We start from the raw sequence: 20,263 nt of genomic DNA on the forward strand, positions 1-20,263 counted from the left end.
ATATTTTATATTTTGTTGGTTAGGTTTCTAAAATAATCATTTATTGTAGCTATCCCCCCAAAATATGATGACTCCCTTTCTGCATTTTTTTTCCGTTGTTCACAGTCTACTCTCTTATACCATTAAACTTCAAGCTTTGGCCAGTTTTATTCTGTACTCACTCTCTTCCCTTGAAATCTACTCCCAACTACTCTTTTTTTTTTTAGAGAGGGAGCTCACGTCATGTGTTCATGGAGGGGAGGGAGGTTGAGAAAGATAGAAGGACAGTGAGAGAGAATCTCAAGCAGACTGTGTGCCAAGCACAGAGCCTGACCTGGGACTGGATCTCATGATCCTGGGATCATGACCTGAGCCGAAGCCAAGAGCCAGACACTCAGCTGACTGAGCCACCCAGATGCCCCCTCTCGACTTCTCTTATACTTGTCTATTACTGTATATTGGAGCTTTCTAGAATTACCAGTGAAAGCAACTCTTCCTATTTGCAGGCTGTGAGTTGTCTTTGCTCTTCTGAGGCTGTTTTGTCAGAGATCTGTACGCAGCAGAATTCTTATAAAACTCTGTAAGCTTACATCTGTAAAAAAAAGCACTTTAAATTCTAAGAGGGACACTTAAAATGCATTTTTCATTACTTTTAAATATATTTAGTTTACAGTCCTTGAATTATGTTCAAAATATGATAAAATAATTTGTATCCCTTTATTTTAAAAAGAGATCTATTATTTCTAAAGAAATGAGTTTAGAATGGAGTAGATACTGATTTTAATGTATACTGACATGCGTATTAGGGCTTATATATAATATATATCATATATATATATTTGGGCTTAAGAAGAAGGTTAGGCTTGCAGTTTTGAGGTTGCAGACATGAATAAAGTAGAATATGGGTTTTCAAAGATGTTATATTAGCAGGGGCAAATAGAACTCAAAGTGAAATACAGAAGGAATGAAAGATTGTTTCTTATTCCTGCTGTCATACTCTCAACTCTGCAGTGAATGATCATTTTAGAAGCATAAACTTACCTAAGGATAGCAAAGCTATTGAATTTGCCAGACAGTTGTATACTGTGTTCACCCTCAGGAAGCAGGAGTAGCTCCTGGTAATATTTTTACGATTACTCAGGCTGCCTTTGGCTTCTCATTGACTCAGCCATGGACTAGCTCATTATTCAGACTCTGCATATCATTGCAGAGGAGCTTTCATGAGAAGGTTGAACCATCATACAGCTATAGTGCAGTACTTCTAGTCTCACTATGACATCAAAGATGCAATCTTTTATACTGCCTGTATCTAGAATACTGTTAGAAATGAAACATTAATAAAAGCCTAGAGAATATTTGATCTGTTGTCATGTTTATGTAAGTGTCCTCTAGATTCTAGGACAGGAGCTATATTTTCTTAATCTTTTTATTCTGAACACCTAGCAAAGTGTCTGATTCAGGGCTGATGCTTAGTAAAGGTCTTTGAGAGAATGAACTTAACATAATGATTTTAAAGATAGTGGTGACCCCTATATCAGATTTGGAACATGATCACAAAATATACCAGGATAAATTCTTGAAGTAAGGATATTCCTTCATATTTTGCTTCTAAATTTAATAGAAATAACATAGAAGAGTGAATTAAAGCTGCAGAGAATTTTGAACTGCTGATGAGGCTAAAATGGTGAAAACATATTTGCTGCTCAAAAACCATAGAATTCTAATGAAGGTGATCAAAGCACTGTACAAGAAAGTTAAATTCATTTCTTCTCCCACCCCTCCAAAGCCTTAATTTCCTGTCCACTCAGTGATCCTGTTTTGAAGGTCTCATGACTACCCACCAGTCCAGTGGTTCACTGGGAAAACTCCTAAAACTCAATATAAAGGTGTATTCACAGTTAAGATTTATTATAGCTTTATTTATTTATTTATTATAGATTTATTGTATTTATTATATAAAGACACAGTTCAGAGACAGCAAGAAGAAGGTATCCATCAGTAAAGAGGTCATGTAGAGGCTCTCAAGTAATCCTTTCTTTGCAAGAGTCACACAGATGTACTTTTCTCTCTAGCTGCAGACCTCTCTACCCAAGGAAGTTTGCTCGAGTCTTAGAGTCCATAGTTCTCAAAGAGAGCTGGTCATGCAGGCGCCTGCTCTGTGACCCCCCCATGGTGTAAATGCGTGTCAGACACCAGGTGCACATCAGGAATATTCATGTTTACTTTGAACATGCTGTCATCCTGGTTTATCTTGATCCAGGGCTTGGGGCGTATAGAATATCATCATTACCCATAACTATGTGAATGTTCAGGAGTTTCATTAGAGTTTGCTCAAGAATTATTGCCACGGTTACAGAGATAAGACCTGAGAGAATAGAACTGCATCAATGCTTTTCTCATGCATAAAAATTGAAAACCTAGGATTCATACTTGACCTTTGCTTCTTTTTTACCAACATTCCTGTTGGAGAGAATTCTGTTAGCTGAGAATCCTTAAAGTTTCTCACATCCATTCCTTGTCTATCATTGACGTGTCTTGAATCCGTGTCTTAGTTCACATTCTTACATTTCTCACCTGAACTCATACAGCTGCGTGTAACCGGCTCGGTTATTTGTGCTTTGCCTTTGCCTCCCAGTAGCTGTCATCCGTTCTCTCCAGGGCAGCCAGACTGTTTTCCTTGCTCAATTCTCTTCCCCTCTAAAAAAAGAAGGGGGAAAAGGACGTGTTTTGTATTGGGAGGACATAAGAGATGATAAAGAAGAAACTAAAGATTACCTGTGACCTAGGATGAGAGATCATTATCAGCATTTTGTAAGGCGTTTTAAAGCTTTAGGTCAGGAGATGAAATACACAGAAATGTATGTTTTTCCAGAATTTCAGCTACTCAAGGTTAGACAGGGACTTTTCTCTCTCTTTTTTTTTTTTTTTTTTACTACCAGGAAGGGTAATGTGACACATAGTAGGTATTCAATTTAAATATTTATTTAATGAATGAATTTATACATTAATGAATTTTCAAGAACCAGGACATCAAACATTCAAAGGTAAATCAGCATCAAACTTGAAAGCCCATTTTCTCAGCTTGAATCCAGACAATTCCTTTCATCATTTTTTTTCATTGTATTAGAACCTGAGTTATTGCTAATTTTAAACAATAAACGTTCTCAATGTTAGTAATTCCACAGCTACACACCTGTAAACACAAATGATATATTTGGGAGGGAGACAGTTCATTGTATTCAAGGAATACAAGCCTTATTCTGACTCCATGTCTGGGGCCTGCATCTGAAATGATCTGCCTGGTAGTATTTATTTTTCATGGGATGTACTTATATCTGCCCTTTGTCTCAAATGGTTAAGAATCCTTGTTTTTTGGGGAGGCTCAGTCTGTTGAGTGTCTGCCTTCAGCTCGGGTCATGATCCCAGGATTCTGGGATCGAGCCCCACAATGGGCTCCCTGCTTGGTGGGGAGCCTGCTTCTCCCTCTCCTTCTGCAGCTCCCCCTGCTTGTGTTCATTCTCTTTCTCTCTCCCTGTCAAATAAATAAAATCTTAAAAAAAAAAAAAAGAATTCTTGTTTTTTTGTTTGCATTTATGAATGGAGGACTAGATTTTTTAATAAAGGTAGCTGGAATATGTTTTGTCTCTGAGGGGAGTGGAGGGAGACCTCCCTTTCTTCTGTTGATTTTTCAGTGTCACTTCTACTTTGTATACCTCTTAACTCCAGGGCTCTGTGTTGTAAAGAATGGCTTCCACCTCCATTCTAATCTCTGCTTTGTGCACCAAGCACTGGAGCCTTCTTGACAAGTTAACCAGTACAATTTAATCCCCCTTTTTCTCCCACTAAATTATCAGAATCTTTGCTTCTTTGATATCACCTTATAAAATCTTTATGCATTTATCAATTTGTTGTATTTTACATTGCTTTATTGTCATTTCCGTGTGCTTTGGCAACAAAAGGGAAGTATCTGTGCTTGGATGCCACAGTGAAATGAAAGCAAAGTAATATTATGTAAGCCTTACCCATTTTTATATCAGGATATACCCTCCGTGCCCTTCGCTAGCACTTACGTATTCTTCTAGATGAACTTTGTAATTATTTTGTCACAAACTTTAAATGCCACTGACTTGATTAGAGGTCTTCATTGCATGAACTTACATGATGCTTTATGCTGTTCGCATTTGTCTCCCTACTAGACCATGTTCCTCTTTGGACCTAGACCAGGTCTTTAATCTAAGTCACATTGGACAGAAGTACATTCCACATTTGATCCTGTGTTTCCCATTCTAAAAAATCCTGAAAGGACTTTTTACTGCCTTTAAATAAAATCTAGACTCTCTAGTATCACTTGTACCTCTCACCTTTGTCACTGTATACTTCTTGTAGCTCTAATCATAATGAACTATTTATAGAGCCTCAAATTTGCCATATATATGTCTTTGTGGGTGCTCTGTCTTCGTGGTTAAACTCAAGTGTCCCTCACTTACTTAAGGGCTTTTTATATAAGCTTCTGTGATACCCTGTGCTGTTTACTGTTCTGTCTCCCTTAGACCATGTTCTTAAGTATGTGGACTGTCTTTCATCTCTGTATGTCCAGTAAAAGATAATTAGTCATGCTGATGTTCTGTATCATGAAACAAAAGTTAAATTCCTACTTTTATGATAGAATGACCAATACTTTCCATCTTATTTCCTAACAAAATTTTCACTCAGAAAAATAGATGATTTCAGTACGTATTGGATTAAGACACTTACTTAAGGGGTGCCTGGGTGGCTCAGTCGTTAAGAGTCTGCCTTCAGCTCAGGGCGTGATCCTGGTGTTCTGGGATCGAGCCCCACATCAGGCCCCTCTGCTGGAAGCCTGCTTCTTCCTCTCCCACTCCCCCTGCTTGTGTTCCTTCTCTCGCTGGCTGTCTCTATCTCTGTCAAATAAATAAATAAAAATAAAATCTTTAAAAAAAAAGACTTACTTAAAATACCCTTCTTATTATAGTGTCATATTTCTGTAGATTAAAGCAGTGCTAGTTTCTGAGCAGGTGATTCTAGAGATGGAATTCATTTGGCATGTTTTTATGCTAACGAAAGGTTTAGTGAGTAGCCACTTGAGAAAAGTCAGTAAAATGTGTAGTTTTTTTCATGAATGGGAAATCAGGTGGTGATTAAGATGAGCAGTCTCAGGAAAGAGGTTATCTGTGTGAATGATATCTGTGTTGAGCTGTTTAATACAGAATTACTGGGAATTATGGCCTTTGTCTTTTTTCTGTATATTGCCTGAAATCTTAATCTTTCCTGTTATATTTATATTTGAACAAGTAATTACTGATGCAAGTAGGATTATGACTTGTAGCAGACAATAAACAGCCTGAGCAGATGGCCTCTTACAGAACACATCTTGTTTCAGCATTAGCATTCGGAAGGTATTTCTAGACAATGGGAACATTTTTGTTTCCTTTGAAGTGTTTGTAACTGTTAGAGCTTTAATAAATATTTCAGTAAATAGTAAGCAACTACAGCCGTTTTATCAGAAAGAATTTTATCAAGTACTTATTTGGAAAAAAAAACCCAAATATGATAAAGCATCCCTTTTTTTAAACTTTTGTGTGAAATATATATATTGAAAGTGCATAAATGTAAATAATGTTATATGCATAAGTATGCATAAATAACAAGAAATAGAACATTACCACCCTATAGATCGAATCCCACCCACCCTCCTTTTGCCCTTTTTCAGTCAGATGCTGCCCTTGCCTGATTGAGGAGTTACCATCTTGACTTTGATAGTAATTACTTCTTTTGTTTGTTTTATACTTTAATCACATCACCATCCATTTAAGATAGTTTAGTTTACTCAACTCTGATTTTTAAATAAATGAAATGTATTATGCATTCTTTTTGTCTAGCTTGTTTGGTCAACACTTTTTTTTTTTTGGCGTTCATTCGTGGTATGTATAACTGGAGTTCATTCATGTTTATTATTGTAAAGAATGCTGTTGATGACTATATCACAATTTGATCTGTTCTTGATGGACATTCTTTAGATTTTCCAGGTTAGAGCTATTATGAAAAATTCTGTTACAAACTTTTTGTACATAACGGTTCTGGTTTGTATTGTCTTCCTTTTTTTTCCAGCTGGTCTTATAGCACCTCATTGCAATTTAAATTTGCATTTCTGTGATTATTAATGAGGCTGAGCACCTTTTTAGGTGATTATTGGCCATTTCAGTTTCCTGAAAGTGAAATATCTATTGATATCTTTTCTCAGATTTTTGTTGAGTTAGATCTTCTTTATTTGTAGGCGATCTTTGTATTTTTTAAATTTTAGTTGTTTAGAGGTTTTATATAATGCAGATGTCTTCTCTCATTCTTGTGTGCCTTTTCACTTTCTTCATAGTGTCTTTGATGTACTGAAATTCTCAATTTTCACATAGCAGCATTCTTGTTTAAGGCTGTTTGTGAGCTGAGTAAGAAACCTCATTGAGGTATTCGCCTATATTCTGTTGTAAATACTTTATAGTTGTGCTTTTTACATTTAGGCCTGTAATCTCTTGGGCATTGTTTTTTGTATATGGCATGAAGTAGTGATCCAGTTTTATTCTTTTTTTTTTTTTTTTCGGTAATCTGTTTAAATGACCTAGTTGTCCCAGTCTCACTTATTACAGAGACCATTCTTTCCTCTCCTCTTTGCAGTGTCATTCATCTTTGTCAAGAATCAAGCACCCATATATGAGGGCAATATAACCTTTATACTGAAGTTCTATTAAGGCGGTAGAACAGAAAATTACAGGTTACTCATTCATGAACATATGTGCAAAAATCTTAATCAAAATATTAGAAAACTAATTGAGCAATATATTGGAAGGTAAAGTTTATCCCAAGAATATAGAGTTGGTTAAGTATGATAACATCAGCCAGAACAGTCTATTGAGATCATCAATAGATGCAGAAAAATGGTTTAATAAAATTCCATCTCCATTTAATATATAAATGTATTACAATTCTTAGCAAACTAGAGGTGAAAAGGAATGTCCTAACATGATCTATAGTATCTACAAAAAAACACAAGCCCTGTGGGCAATATCTTGATGAAGCATGGAAAGCATTTGCTTTAAGGTCAGAAACAAGACAGAGATACCTGCCATCACCTCTTCTGTTTAACTCTGTAAAGGAGACCCCAGTACAGCAAGGCAATAAAAAGAAAGCTATGAGAATTGGAAATGAAAAAAGAAAACTATTCATATTCACTAATGGTATATTTATGGATATGGACTTCAGAAATAAACTATAAATAAATTATTCCAATAATAAAATTATCAAGATGCTTGAATACAAATTAATGTACAAAAATCAATTGTATTTTTATAAGGAACATGAAACACTTAGACGTTGGAAATTAAAATATATCCAAGTGTATTGTTAATATTTCTAACCTCCCAGATAATGCAAGGACATTAAGCCACTTTTAATGGAAAATTCACCCACAGGTTGAATATCCCCCAGTAAAGGTTGTGCATAAATCGCGAGTCAGCTGTTTTAACTTCTTATAACATTTTCTGCAATAATTTCTGCTAAGAATAAGCCTATAAAGACCGTAATGACCCTACTAGGATATGAACCATCCTCTACAAAGCTTGTTACTAACTCCTTAGTAGAGGCCTCATCTAATTCCTCTTTTTCACACTGTTTTTCCAGAGCCATCTAAACTATTGTTCTTAGTGGGCTGGTTTTTGTTTCCTCCATTTTTTCTTTTGTTGATCCCCCCCCCTTCTTTTGTATGTCAGCAACATCATGCAGTCCCATTCTTGATAATTAAAATAATCAGATACTACCTCTTGATTACATATTACACGGTTGCATAAAATGCTCAAGAATGAGGAGTCACTGAGTTCCACATCTATCATCATCTCTGTCAATACCATTCAATTATATTGTTATTGTAAAGCCAGTCTAAGTTTACTTGCACTCTCAGCACTCCTTCTGCTTTAGAGGACTCTCTGTGTGTTGGGAAGAGGGCAGAGCACTTACCCTCATGGGGTAGGTACACCGTAGCCCAGCTTTTACTTACTGAGCCGTTTAGTTGTTATACCACTAGAAGCACCTGTTCACCACAACACAGTGATCTATCATCAACCCAAATAATCTTTTCTACTCTGTTGTATGTAAAATAGTGATGCATCCTCCTGATTGTCCGTGCCAGTAATGATTCACTAGGCTTTTCTGGTATGTCTTTGTGAAATGCCCTATTTCTTTCACAAAATACTCTCAACACTCAGGAGTCCTCTGACCTTGTCCTCCATCTACCTGTATGATCTTTGGGATAACCCATAGCCTTAAGTTCATTACTTTCCTAATGGATACTTCATCTGCCCAGGTAGCCATATAAGCACAAGGAGACCTTCAAGTGAGAGGAAAGACTGTTCTTAAATAGGTTTTTTTTCTCTTGCCATTATCTCTTTCCTGAAAGGACTAGCATTTATCAGACATGCTAGTAACAGCCAGAGAATAGAATTTTTCACTGTCTTCCCTTCTGCCTACCGATCCCTACCAGGCCAGTGGCCAGTTTCGCCAAGGCTGAGTTTTCCCCTTTCATACCAAAGATGTCTAGGTGACCATCTGAGGATTAGATCCGTCTATTTTTTTAGTCCCCTCGAGGCTTTTCCTGGTTTAGAAAGTGCTCTGAGCCTTTGTGATTCATGGATCTGTTTGAGAGTTCTCCTAGTAGCACCACCCTGAGCTAACATATTTTCTAGTAGACTCAGATATTACCCAGTATTAAGCTTCATTAATAATTTCAAAGATATTAGCAATCAGGAGACTCATATAGGAGGGAGTAATCTGGTACATGGAGAGGGCCTCCTTACTTGTCTACTGTAGGTGAGAGAGTAAATGCCTGACATAGAGAAGGAAAGACCAAAGTAGCTGCCTTTAATGTCCTAGACTTCTCTCTAATTAGGACCTCTTATTTGCCTGTATTTTTTTGAAATTGTTTGTAAAGCTTGACCCTGGGTAAAATCTGTGGTTCATGATCCTTTGGATTCACTCACCCATAGGTCCATCCTCTTTTCTTATTTCTCTTCATATTTCACTGATTATCTCAGATCATTTTCCTTCTTCCTGAACTAATTCTTTAACATTTTCTTCATTGTGCACTTGTGGCTGTAGCCAAACAAAATCAAAATGGTGTTGGTTTGTTCAAAAATATATTCTGCTTCTATCTTGGAGATATTTTTCTCTGCATGGTGATTCTGGGTTGGTGTGATAATGCTCTAGTATGGCTGTCCATACATTTCAGCCATGGACCAGTCACCTGTTCTGGAAAGAAAGAGAGAGAGAGGGAGGGAGGGGAGAAAGAGAGAGAAGGAGGAAGGAAGGAGGGAGAGAGGGAGGGAAAAGAAAAGAAAAGGAAGGAAGAAAGATTTATTTTCAGACTGATAAAAAGTAAGACCCATCTATTTTCTAGCTTCAAAAAATCCAGTCTAAATATAAAAATACTATAGGTTAGAAGAAAAAGAATGGAAAAAGATACGGAAACACAGATCATTTAAAAAGATTTAAAAAGCTGAAGTGAATATATAAATATCATACGAATAAAACATTATAAAACTTTAGGAATAAAGGATATTTCATAATGATAAAGGGATTAAATAATCAAGAATATATGATAATATTAAACCTATAATCATCTAATAAAGTCTTCAGAATACAGGAAGCAAAAACTGACAGAAATTAAGAGGGAAATAGACACATTTATAATCACGTTAGGAGATAACAGTACTTTTCTGTCAGTAATTGATAGAACAAGTAGATATAAAATGAATAGAAGTATAGAAGACATAATTGACACTTACATAACACTTTATCAAAAAATAGCAGAATCATGTTCTTTTTAAGTGCACATAGAAAATTCATCAAACTAGATTACATGTAAGACAAAAAGAAGTCTCAATAAGTTGAAAAAAATTTGAATCTTATAGACTTAGCTTCTTGGCTTACTGAAATTTAATTATAAATCAGAAAGATAGCTGATAGATCCCAAAATATTTGGCAGTTAAATAGCACACTTCATGGTTCAAAGAAGAAATAACAAGAGAAAGAATTTAGAAAATATTTTGAACTGCATTAAAAGCATAGTGTATCAAAATTTGTGGGATGCAGCTAAAGCCATACTCAGGAGGAAATTTAAAGTTTTAAATGCTTATATTAGAAAAGAAGAAACATATAAAATCCATGATGTAAGCTTCCATCTTAAGATATGGTAGAGAAAGAAAAGTGAAATATACCCAAGAAAGAAAGTAAAGATCAGAGATCAGTGCAATAGAAAACAAAACAATAGAGAAAATTAATGAAAACAAAGTTTATTTAAAGAAGATAACATTGATAAACCTCTAACTAGAATTATCAAGAAGAAAAGAGAATATACAAATTGTCAATATTGGGATTGAAGAGGGGAAAATCACTACAGATCCTATAGACAAAGGATAATGAAGGAATATTACAAACACCTTTATGCCAATAGATAATGACAATTTAGGTAAAATGGAAAAATACTCCGAAAAATGAAAGTTATCATAATTGATTCAAGAAGAATTAGAAAATCTGGTGCACCTGGGTGGCGCAGTCGTTAAGCGTCTGCCTTTGGCTCAGGGCGTGATCCCAGCTTTCTGGGATCAAGCCCCAGATCAGGCTCCTCCGCTAGGAGCCTGCTTCTTCCTCTCCCACTCCCCCTGCTTTTGTTCTCTCTCTCGCTGGCTGTCTCTGTCAAATAAATAAATAAAATCTTTAAAAAAAAAAAAAAAAGAAGAAGAATTAGAAAATCTGAATATACCTAGATCTAGTAAATAGAATGAGTTGGTGGGTGCCTGGGTGGCTCAGTCTGTTAAACGTCTACCTTCAGCTCAGGTCATGATCCCAGGGTCTTGGGATCAAGCCCTGCATCAGGCTCCCTGGTCAGCGGGGAGCCTGCTTCTCCCTCTCCCCCTGCTTGTGCTCTCTCTCTCGCTATCTCTCCCTCTCAAATAAATAAATAAGATCATATAATAAATAAATAAATATATGAGTTGTTAATTACAGTCCTTTCCACAAATTAAACTGTAGGCTCAAATAGCAAATGTCTTATAACACTTAATGAAGAAGTAATACTAAACTCTTAGAGGTGGACAGAACCCTTTGCAACATAATTTATAAGACTGATAATTACAGTGATACTGAAGTCATACAGATAGTCCAAGAAAATAAACTACAGACCAGTATCCCTATGAACATAGATGGATATATATATATATATATATGTTTTTTAAGATTTTATATATTTATTTGCCAGGGAGGGAGTGTGAGAGAGAGAGGTGAGAGTTATAAGCAGGGGGAGTGGCAGGCAGAGGGAGAAGCAGGCTCCCTGTTGAACAAGGAGCCCGATGTGGGACTCGATCCCAAAACCCGGGGATCATGACCTGAGCTGAAGGCAGACTCTTAACCGACCTAGGCACCCAGGCAGCCACCCCCTTCTTTTTTAAGGGAAACATATTTTTTTTAATTGAAGTAGATTTGATATACAATATTAGTTTCAGGTGTACAACATAGTGATTAGACATTTATATATGTTACAGAATAATCACCATGGTAAGTCTAGGAGATGGAAATGTTTTTAACAGAAAATTAGCAAATTGAATCCATTAATTTATAAATAAGATAATAAGCTATGACCAAGTGGAGTTATCCTAGAAAGGCTAGGTAGGTTTAACATTTAAAAGTCAATATAATTTATCTTATTAACAGAAAAGAAAGAAAAACTATAGAATCATCTTAATAGGTGCAGAAAAATTATTTGCCAAAATTTGAAACTCATTCGTAAGGAAAATTCAGCAAAATAACAAAAAGGGAACTTTGTTACCTGATAAAGATAGTTAGTGTCATATTTGATAATAGTTAATGAATGTAGGGAATGTCCACTCTCACCACTTCTATTCACTGTTGTCTTAAGGAATCTAATGACTGCAATAAACCAAGAAAAGGAAATGAAAGATTTGAAGGAAGTAAAACTGTTGACTCCCAGATGACATGATCATATACATGTAGAATCCTAAGAAACTCATAAAGTAAATCAGCATATTGTACACCTAAAACTAATATAACTTGTATGTTAACTATAAAGAAAATGAAGGAATAGAATATTTAAAAAAGAAATGTATAAAATAACCACTAGAAATCCCAAAGTCATGGGATTTAAGGTGAAAATGTGAAAAATAATTGTGCTTCTTTTTATTAGTAGTCCCACACAAGTAGAAATTGAAACTTAATACCATTTACAGTACAACCCAAATCATCAAACATTTAGGGGTAAATTAAACAAAGTATGTCTAAGAGATCAACACTGAAAAGTGCATTACATTACCAAGAGCTGATGCTAAAATTCATATGGAAACAAATGACCTAGAATAGCTAAGAAAATTTTTTTATAGAAGAATAAAGTTGAAGGATGTACACTGTCAGATTTTATGACTTAATTTAAAGCTGTAGTAATCAAGAAAGTGTTGTATTGGCATTAGGATGCATATTTAAATGGTGAGGCAGAACTGAAAGTCAAGAAATAAACTTACACATATATGGTTAATTGATGTTTGACAAAAATACCAAAGTAATCTTATGGGTTAGTGATTCTTTTTCTGCAGGGAAGTTGAAACTATCTCTTGTAATAGTTTTTCCACTATATCCATAGGTATTACTATGGAAGAAAATGAGCATGATACTGTGTGGAAAATTAATTCAAATGGAAACAGAAGTTTTAAGAGAATACAGGTGAAAAGATTTGATGTAGGCAGAAATGAACCACAAAAGAAAAAAATGATTAATTGGTCATTATCAAAATTAAAAACTAGCTCTTCAAAATATACCATTAAAAAAATTAAAAAGCTACAGTGTGGTAGAAATCATTTACTACACATAAATCTCAGAAGGTTTTTATCTAGAATATGTGAAGAACTCTTAAAATTCAATGATAAGAATATAACTGACTTGATTTTTTAAATGGGCAAAAAATTGGAACAAAAGGCAATGTAGGATATGGACAATAAGCACATGGGAGAAAATGCTTGATCATTAGAAAAATGTAGTTTATAACAATGATGAGATCTCATCACACAGTTAAAATCTAAAAGCTTAACAATACTAAGTGTTGACAAGGATGTGAAGCAACAAGAATGTACATATACATTGCTGGTGGGATATACAATTGTATATGCACATTGTAAAACAGATTGACAGCTTTTTTAGAAGTTAGATTCTTTCATTTGACAGCAATTTTACTTGTACAGAAATGTTTATAGTAGCATTTTCAATTATAGCCCAAAGCTGGAAACAATCCAGAATTCCATCCACGGGTGTGTGGATAAACAAAATTGTTTTATCCACACAGTTGAGTACTAAGCAACAATAAGGAATGCATACAAAAGTATGCATGAGTCTAAGAAGTATGGTTATTGAAAGAAACCACACACAAGGGGCACCTGGGTGCTCAGTCAGTTAAGCGTCTGTCTTCAGCTCAGGTCATGATCCTGAGGTTCTGGGATCACATTCTGTGTTGGGCTCCCTGCATAGCGGAGAGCCTGCTTCTCCCTCTTCCTCTGCGCTTACCCCCTATGCGCGCATGTCCGTGCACGCGCTCTCTCTCTGTCAAATAAAATATTAAAAAAAAAAGAAACCACACACAAAGAGGTACATTTGCTATAATTCCATTTATATGAAACTCTACAAAATAGAAATCTAATATGTAGTGAAAGAAAAAAAAATCACTGCCTGTGAACAGGAGGATTTTCTGGGAAGGAGCACTAATGAGTATTTTCGAGGAGGTAGAAATATTCTATATATTGATGATGATAGTGATCACTCAAATGTCTCTTTTGTAAAAGTCAACAAAATTTACCCTTTAAATGAATATATTTAATTTTATGTAAATAATACCTCAGTGAAGTTGGGGAAAGACATCCTCCTTTGTTAGCAGAAAAAATCCTTTGTAATTCAGATGTTCACCCTCTGAGGATTGAGAGCTTATTTATTTAACTCGATATAAACTTAGCAGCTTGCTTTTAACTTTTTGAAATCATCTTAACTCTGTTGTCTATTTCATATTTCAAAAGGAAGGTGAAAAATATGTACTAGTCTTAGATCAAGCATATAAAAATACCTAATGAGTGTCAGTGCACAAGGTTAAATAATTTAAGATTGTAGTAGATAGTCAGGTTTTATGCAGCATATAATATTTGAGGAAGTATGTGCTGCTTTCACAAATATTCGATTCTCATAATAGGGCTGTGAAGTAGATGGGGTAGACATCATCATTCTCTTTTACACATGAGCACACAGGCTCAAAAGATTATGATATAATTTGGTGAAGATCACTTAGCTGACAATTACTAAAGGATCTAGAGTACAAATAAAGAGCTTCTGGCTTCTAGTTCTCAAAACACTACTTGTCTTTAAAATGTACTCTTGTTGTCTGGTCTGTATGTTTCTCTCCACTCCTCACTTTAAAAAAAAAACAAAACAGTAACTATTGACATGTATTCTTGATAAAATTCAGATCTCTTTTCAGGCTGAAGTTTTCAATATTGGTTCAGGGTATTGTCGGATTAATCGGAAACATTCTTGGACATTCATGCAGTGGTCAAAAAATAATTCTAGTGCTCAAGGAATAACAAACTTCAAATATACAAAATAATATGAACAGTTACCAAGAAATTATGTAATTTGACTAGTTTTCTGAGTCTGTTTAACATACTAATTTAATTCATTATGATAATTTTCAGACTAAATAAACTTGAAGATACTATTGTACTAATTAAAGGGAAGATTGAAGAAGTTTGCCTTCCTGTAGAAAAAGTGGATGTTATTATATCTGAGTGGATGGTAAGTGTTTGCAGAAAAAACTACTTGTGTAGGTTTTAAAAGAAAGCAGTGAATAAGGTAGTAGTTTTCTGCATTTAATTATGTTTGATAAATGGCAGAATAATGGCATTATTTTAAAAACGGCTACAATCTTTATGGTGGTTTATTCTGATATGGCACTTATTTACTGGCCATTTGTAATCTTTTTAAAAAGAATAAATTAGCTCTTTTACTTTTAAAATCATAATAAAGAATGATTGTTTTTCTATTTTCTCAATTTGTAGAGACCTAAATATGTTTGCTGAAAAGCCTGTGAGGACTAGTAAGGACTTACTAGGACTGTTTCATCAAAATTAACATGATGTTGCCACTCTTGCTCTAATACTAAATGTCCTGTCTTTCTTATGTCAGGCCATGTAGTCAGTGTCCTTTATCACACACAAGAGAATTTATTAGCGTGATTAAAATAATAAAATTAAGATATGTTATATAGCTTTAGAATTTGCTTTTGAAATCATAAGTCAGGGCATAGAATGTTTATTTTTAAATGTATATAAAGTAAAACTAATGGTATTTGACAACTGATTTGACTTGTTGATATGCCAATTTGATGAAGACAAGTTAGTATTTCTAGATAAAGATTTCTAAACTATTTGGGGAGTTTTTAAGCCTTTTTTTTTTTTTTTAAGAAAACTGTATTTGATACATATATTTTCACTAAATGAATTTATCAAAAATTTTTGGAAAAAATTCATTATGCTTTATAATTATCTATAAATTTTTAATGAACATAATAATCTAGAAAAATAGCAGGGATTTCAGGGAGCTTTTGAAATGTTCATATTTAACGTATAAGTAAATTTCAGTCCCAAGCTGGTGACATTCACTGTTGTTAGCAGTTACACTTGTACATGATAGAGTGTGTTGATTTTCTTACGGTAGGGTTGGCTTTTAATAATTTTTAATCACAACGTCGTTACTTTTCTTACACCAAAGAATTTGTATCAGCACTCTGATTTCTTTTGTGAATTGGGTGAAAAGGTGTGGACTTAGTTACATAAAATTAAAAATCTAGCATCTTTTTAAGGACTACAAAAAGGTGCTTTGGAGAAAGCACATTTGAGGCATTTGCTCAGCAGTAATTTAAAATAGTGTATACTACGTGTTGGCTGGCATCCCCATTTCTCCAGGGACCATTTTACTTTTCTTGGAAAATGCATGTCTTAAATTACTCCAGATTAGGATATAAGCAAACTGAGACAGACTTTACTAAACTTTCTGTCACCTCAGTTGAACGTTTTTGCATATCTGATTATAGTTAGTTGGATAGTTCTTGACCTGCTTGGCAGAATTACACTTCTAGATATTGATGTTCTAGGAATTTTCATTTCAAAATCTTAAAGATGCTCTAGAAGTACTAATATTCAATTGAAATCTTAGAGCCAGTTGGTATAATAACAAAAAATTAGCTGGATTGAGTGAATTTATGAGATCGTCACATTTACAATATGAACTTTATTGAAAAGCTGTGCGGGTCTTGGGCTTATTTGTCCTCAGGTGCATTTTACACTCTTCTCCTGCCTGTTTCTGTACTGAAGGAGAGCTAACTCTGCAGGGACAGCCATCTTCCATGGGGTTTGGGAAACCCAAAGGGAAACACTGATGGGAGATTTAAGAAAGGGAGAAGCCAGGGCATTTCTTCGCTTCTGTTTGCCTCTAGCTGTACTGCTGGCAGAAGCTATTTCTTTTGTGACTCCAATTCCCATTGGACAAGTCTGTCGTAATTCCAGTGTCCACTGTGTGACTCTGGCCCTGAACTCTTGTAGCAGTGCTTCTTCCTTTTGTCTCTCTAGCCTAGGAATGGTTGTTCCTTCCTGCTGTCTGCTGATGTCTGGTTGTCTCAGTCCCTTCTTGATCGCTTACCGTATCTTTTATCCTTTCTGTAAGCAACTTCCTGCATTCGTTTTTCTCTATTTTCGTGACCTATGGTTTCTGTTCGCCTAGACTATAATGGATGTAAAGGGTACCTTTCATTTTGGAGGACTGGTCAGGTGTGATCTCTGCCTTTATTAGGAAGGCATTATAATACAAATACTTCTGAGTCCCCGGAACCTGGAATGAAAGCCAGTTGTTTGGAACCAAGGTGCTTTCAGAAGCCCTTCACTAAGAGAGGTAAATCAGTGTATTCAGGAAGTGTTAACTAAGAACTTTCCTATTCCTCTTCACAAGGGTATAACTTAAGAGTTTGCATTATCTTACTGTCTCCCTTTCCTTACAGACGTCAGTGGAATTGAAGTCTAGCAGATTATGTTAAATGTGTTAGGTGGAACATTAGACACTGTAATTTATGGCAGTTATTCTAAGGCAGTCAACTTTGGATAGCCTTATTTCCCTAATAAAATTTTCATTAAGCTTTTTAAATAGGCTTGTGTTGGAATGTTTTGAGTCGACGTTGTGGATTGGCAATAACATTTATAGTACTTTCTAAATCCTGTAAGTCCTCTTCTGAATTGGGTACTTCTAGGATTTCTGAGCTGAGTAGTTGGAAAATTCCCAATACCTCATTAAACAGGAGGAATAGGTATGCTTTCTAAAATATATCCAACATTTTCTAGATACTCCTGCTTTGGCTGAAATGATGGGCAAGTGGTGAATGACTGAATATTTTAAATCCATTTTAAACCCACATTTTCATGAACCAGCATTTTAAAACTAAAATATATTGCAAAGAATCCTCTCTTTGCTTTTTTTTTTTTACACATAAGGCAGTAATGATACAAAAATCTAGAAAAACATAATGTTAAGCCATAGCGTACATTTTTTTTCTTTTAAAAATATTTTCAACAAGAAAGGACAAAAAAAGAATATACTCTGCATAAAAACTGGACTCAGCTGTTTAATGGACTTGTAATGCACTGTAGCAATGTAGGTATCGTATGTTGCAGAGATGTACGTCTGTTTTCTTCCCCTATAGTCCACTAACTATTCCATCTTAATCTAGATCTATTTTTTGGTCTACAGCTATTCATGAGATTTGCTTTATTTTGGAAGATGTTGTTAAGAATGTAATTTTAAAAGCCAAATCATTGCTGTTAGCATATTATTTAATAAGCCATGACTTGCTTCTTAAAGTTATGAATTTCCAGATTTAGGCTTTCCTTTAATTTTACATTTTCATTTTTATTGAATGGAATTTCCATTTGGTAAAATTGTTATCAGTTAAATAAATAACTGGTATTAAATAAATAACTGATACTAAATTAGCTAATACTAAATAAATAACTGAAATAAATAAATATGAGTTAAATCAGTTTAATCTCTATAAGATGTTAGTATTTATGGCTATGAGTATCTCCTTTCATTTTTCATATTTTACTCTACTAACAGAGCCATTCATTAAGAATCTTATTTCTGATTACCTGATAAAACTGTTCGAAGTTACTGTCCCTAATTCTGTGCTACAGACCAGTTAAGCCAGATTGACTCATTTGGTGTGTTAGTGTTTTCCATCTATATTTTCAGCATGACCTACTTGTAAATGCATAGATACGATCCTGGCATCATATGATACGCTTGCCAGCGATGATTCTTGTTTGCACCTTTGTTCTTTTCTGTCATCAGGATTATCAGCAGAATTACACATTAGGTGAACTTTATATTTCATTGTCATGATCATTCCTGACATACTTTCAAATTGTCTAAAGTCCCTTGTCTATCTCTGTTTGCTTTTCACAAAAGCTACCTAAAATTTCTCTTTACTCAGATATTCTTGGATGTATCCTTGAAATTTGAGAATTAACTTTCCTACCCCATCTTCACTAGCACAGGTTTATCTGTGTAATACACATGCATGCTCATATCCACATCCACAATGATGAGATATCTTCCGTTCATATTTAATACTCTTTATTGTTGATGAATAGCATTTCAAGATATCATTTAAAAAACAACATGGCTTGTGATTTGGCTTATCAGCAATCCACAAACTGCCCATGACGCCTGTCATAGGTCACATTTTAAACTGGTGGATGTTGAAATGTTTTAGTTGTCTTCAGTTTGGTCTGACAATGAAGCCATGCCATTTCAGCCAACTGCCATGAGGATAGGTGACCTTTCCTGGTCTGTTTTTAACAACACAGATTACAGTGCATTGTAATTAATTGTTAATATACCTTTTTCCATTCTCCCGAGACTGGGAGGCAGGATTTACTTGATATGACCAGATTCTATCGCAGGACTTGGCATTAGCAAATGATGAGGGAATGTACACCATAAGAGAACTTTACCATGTAGAATTTACTGGCCATAGATATGATCTTATTTATAATTTTCTGTACAGCACATGGAGTCAGGGAGGTAACATATGACAAGGTTAGAAATGTTGCTCTGGAGTCAGACTGCCTTACCCTTCGCCCTGTTTTGCTGCTTAGGTCTGTTGCCTTGGGCATATTGCTGAACTTGTCCGTGCCTCAGTTTCTTCCTTTAATAAAATGAAGATAATAGTAATACTGACTTCATAGGGTTTTTATGAGGATTAAATAAATTAATGGATATAAATTTCTTGAAGCAGTTTCTGCACATAATAAAATCTCAGTAGTTAGCTATTTGGTTTTGAAAGTTGTGTAGTCTATTAACCACTTGGTAACTAATGAATGAGCTGCCTGACTAGGTTATTCAATCAGTAAAATATGAAAATGGTAATATACATGAAGTAAAGACTAGTAACACTTGGGTGAAGAACATTCTTAGTGCATCCCCCTTGGTTTATGAGTCCTTTGTTAAAGCAGAAGAACTAATGCTGTTTACTTCTACCTATGAGTGAAAGAAAGCTCCTAAAATTTATAGCTTGCATTTTCAGACATTTGGGCGTTTAATATAAACACAGTTAGATTATCCTATGTAACTGAGTTGGCACAGTTGTAATTATTATAATTAGTTGTAATTATTATAATTATCCATGAACAGATATTTGATTGACAAGAATTGAGTAATCATATAAATGCCACCAACTTGTAATAAAGAAAACTTGCTCATATACATCTCAACCTGGATTTAGAGAACCTGCCAATCATGTGTTTGAAAAATAACAGATTAGATATGGTGTGAAAATTTGGGAGGGAAAAAGCATTATTTGTATTTCTTTGACGTGGAATGCAAAATTCTCACAAATTTTTAAGATAAAACATTAGCCTTCATAGGTTTTGAGCCCTCCATGGCTGATTTAATGAGTCCTTCCTAGTTCCTTGGGAGTTTCAATTCATTCTCTTTTGTCATTCGAGATACTTCAAGGGCCAAGGGTAAGAAGCCATGAGGTACACTGCTTTTTGAAACTGACTTAAAAGGGCTTGATGAAGCTAATTATCCTCTGAGGTTTTCTTCTCTTGGGGTACAGATCTTTCACATGTTATAT

General features: G+C 34.9%; 1 protein-coding gene across 1 annotated transcript in view; it reads left to right on the forward strand.

Annotated features, from left to right (window-relative positions):
* PRMT3 (protein arginine methyltransferase 3) overlaps positions 1-20,263 on the forward strand; it is a 122,758-nt gene that overhangs the window by 28,718 nt on the left and 73,777 nt on the right. Inside the window, exon 10 of the mRNA XM_045808612.2 lies at positions 14,775-14,874. Coding sequence (XP_045664568.2) covers positions 14,775-14,874 — 100 coding nt within the window. The remainder of the gene's footprint in view (positions 1-14,774; positions 14,875-20,263) is intronic.

This window comes from Ursus americanus, chromosome 24 (assembly GCF_024610735.1).
Source record: "Ursus americanus isolate L20-20 chromosome 24, mUrsAme1.1.p, whole genome shotgun sequence".
Lineage (NCBI taxonomy): Eukaryota > Metazoa > Chordata > Mammalia > Carnivora > Ursidae > Ursus > Ursus americanus.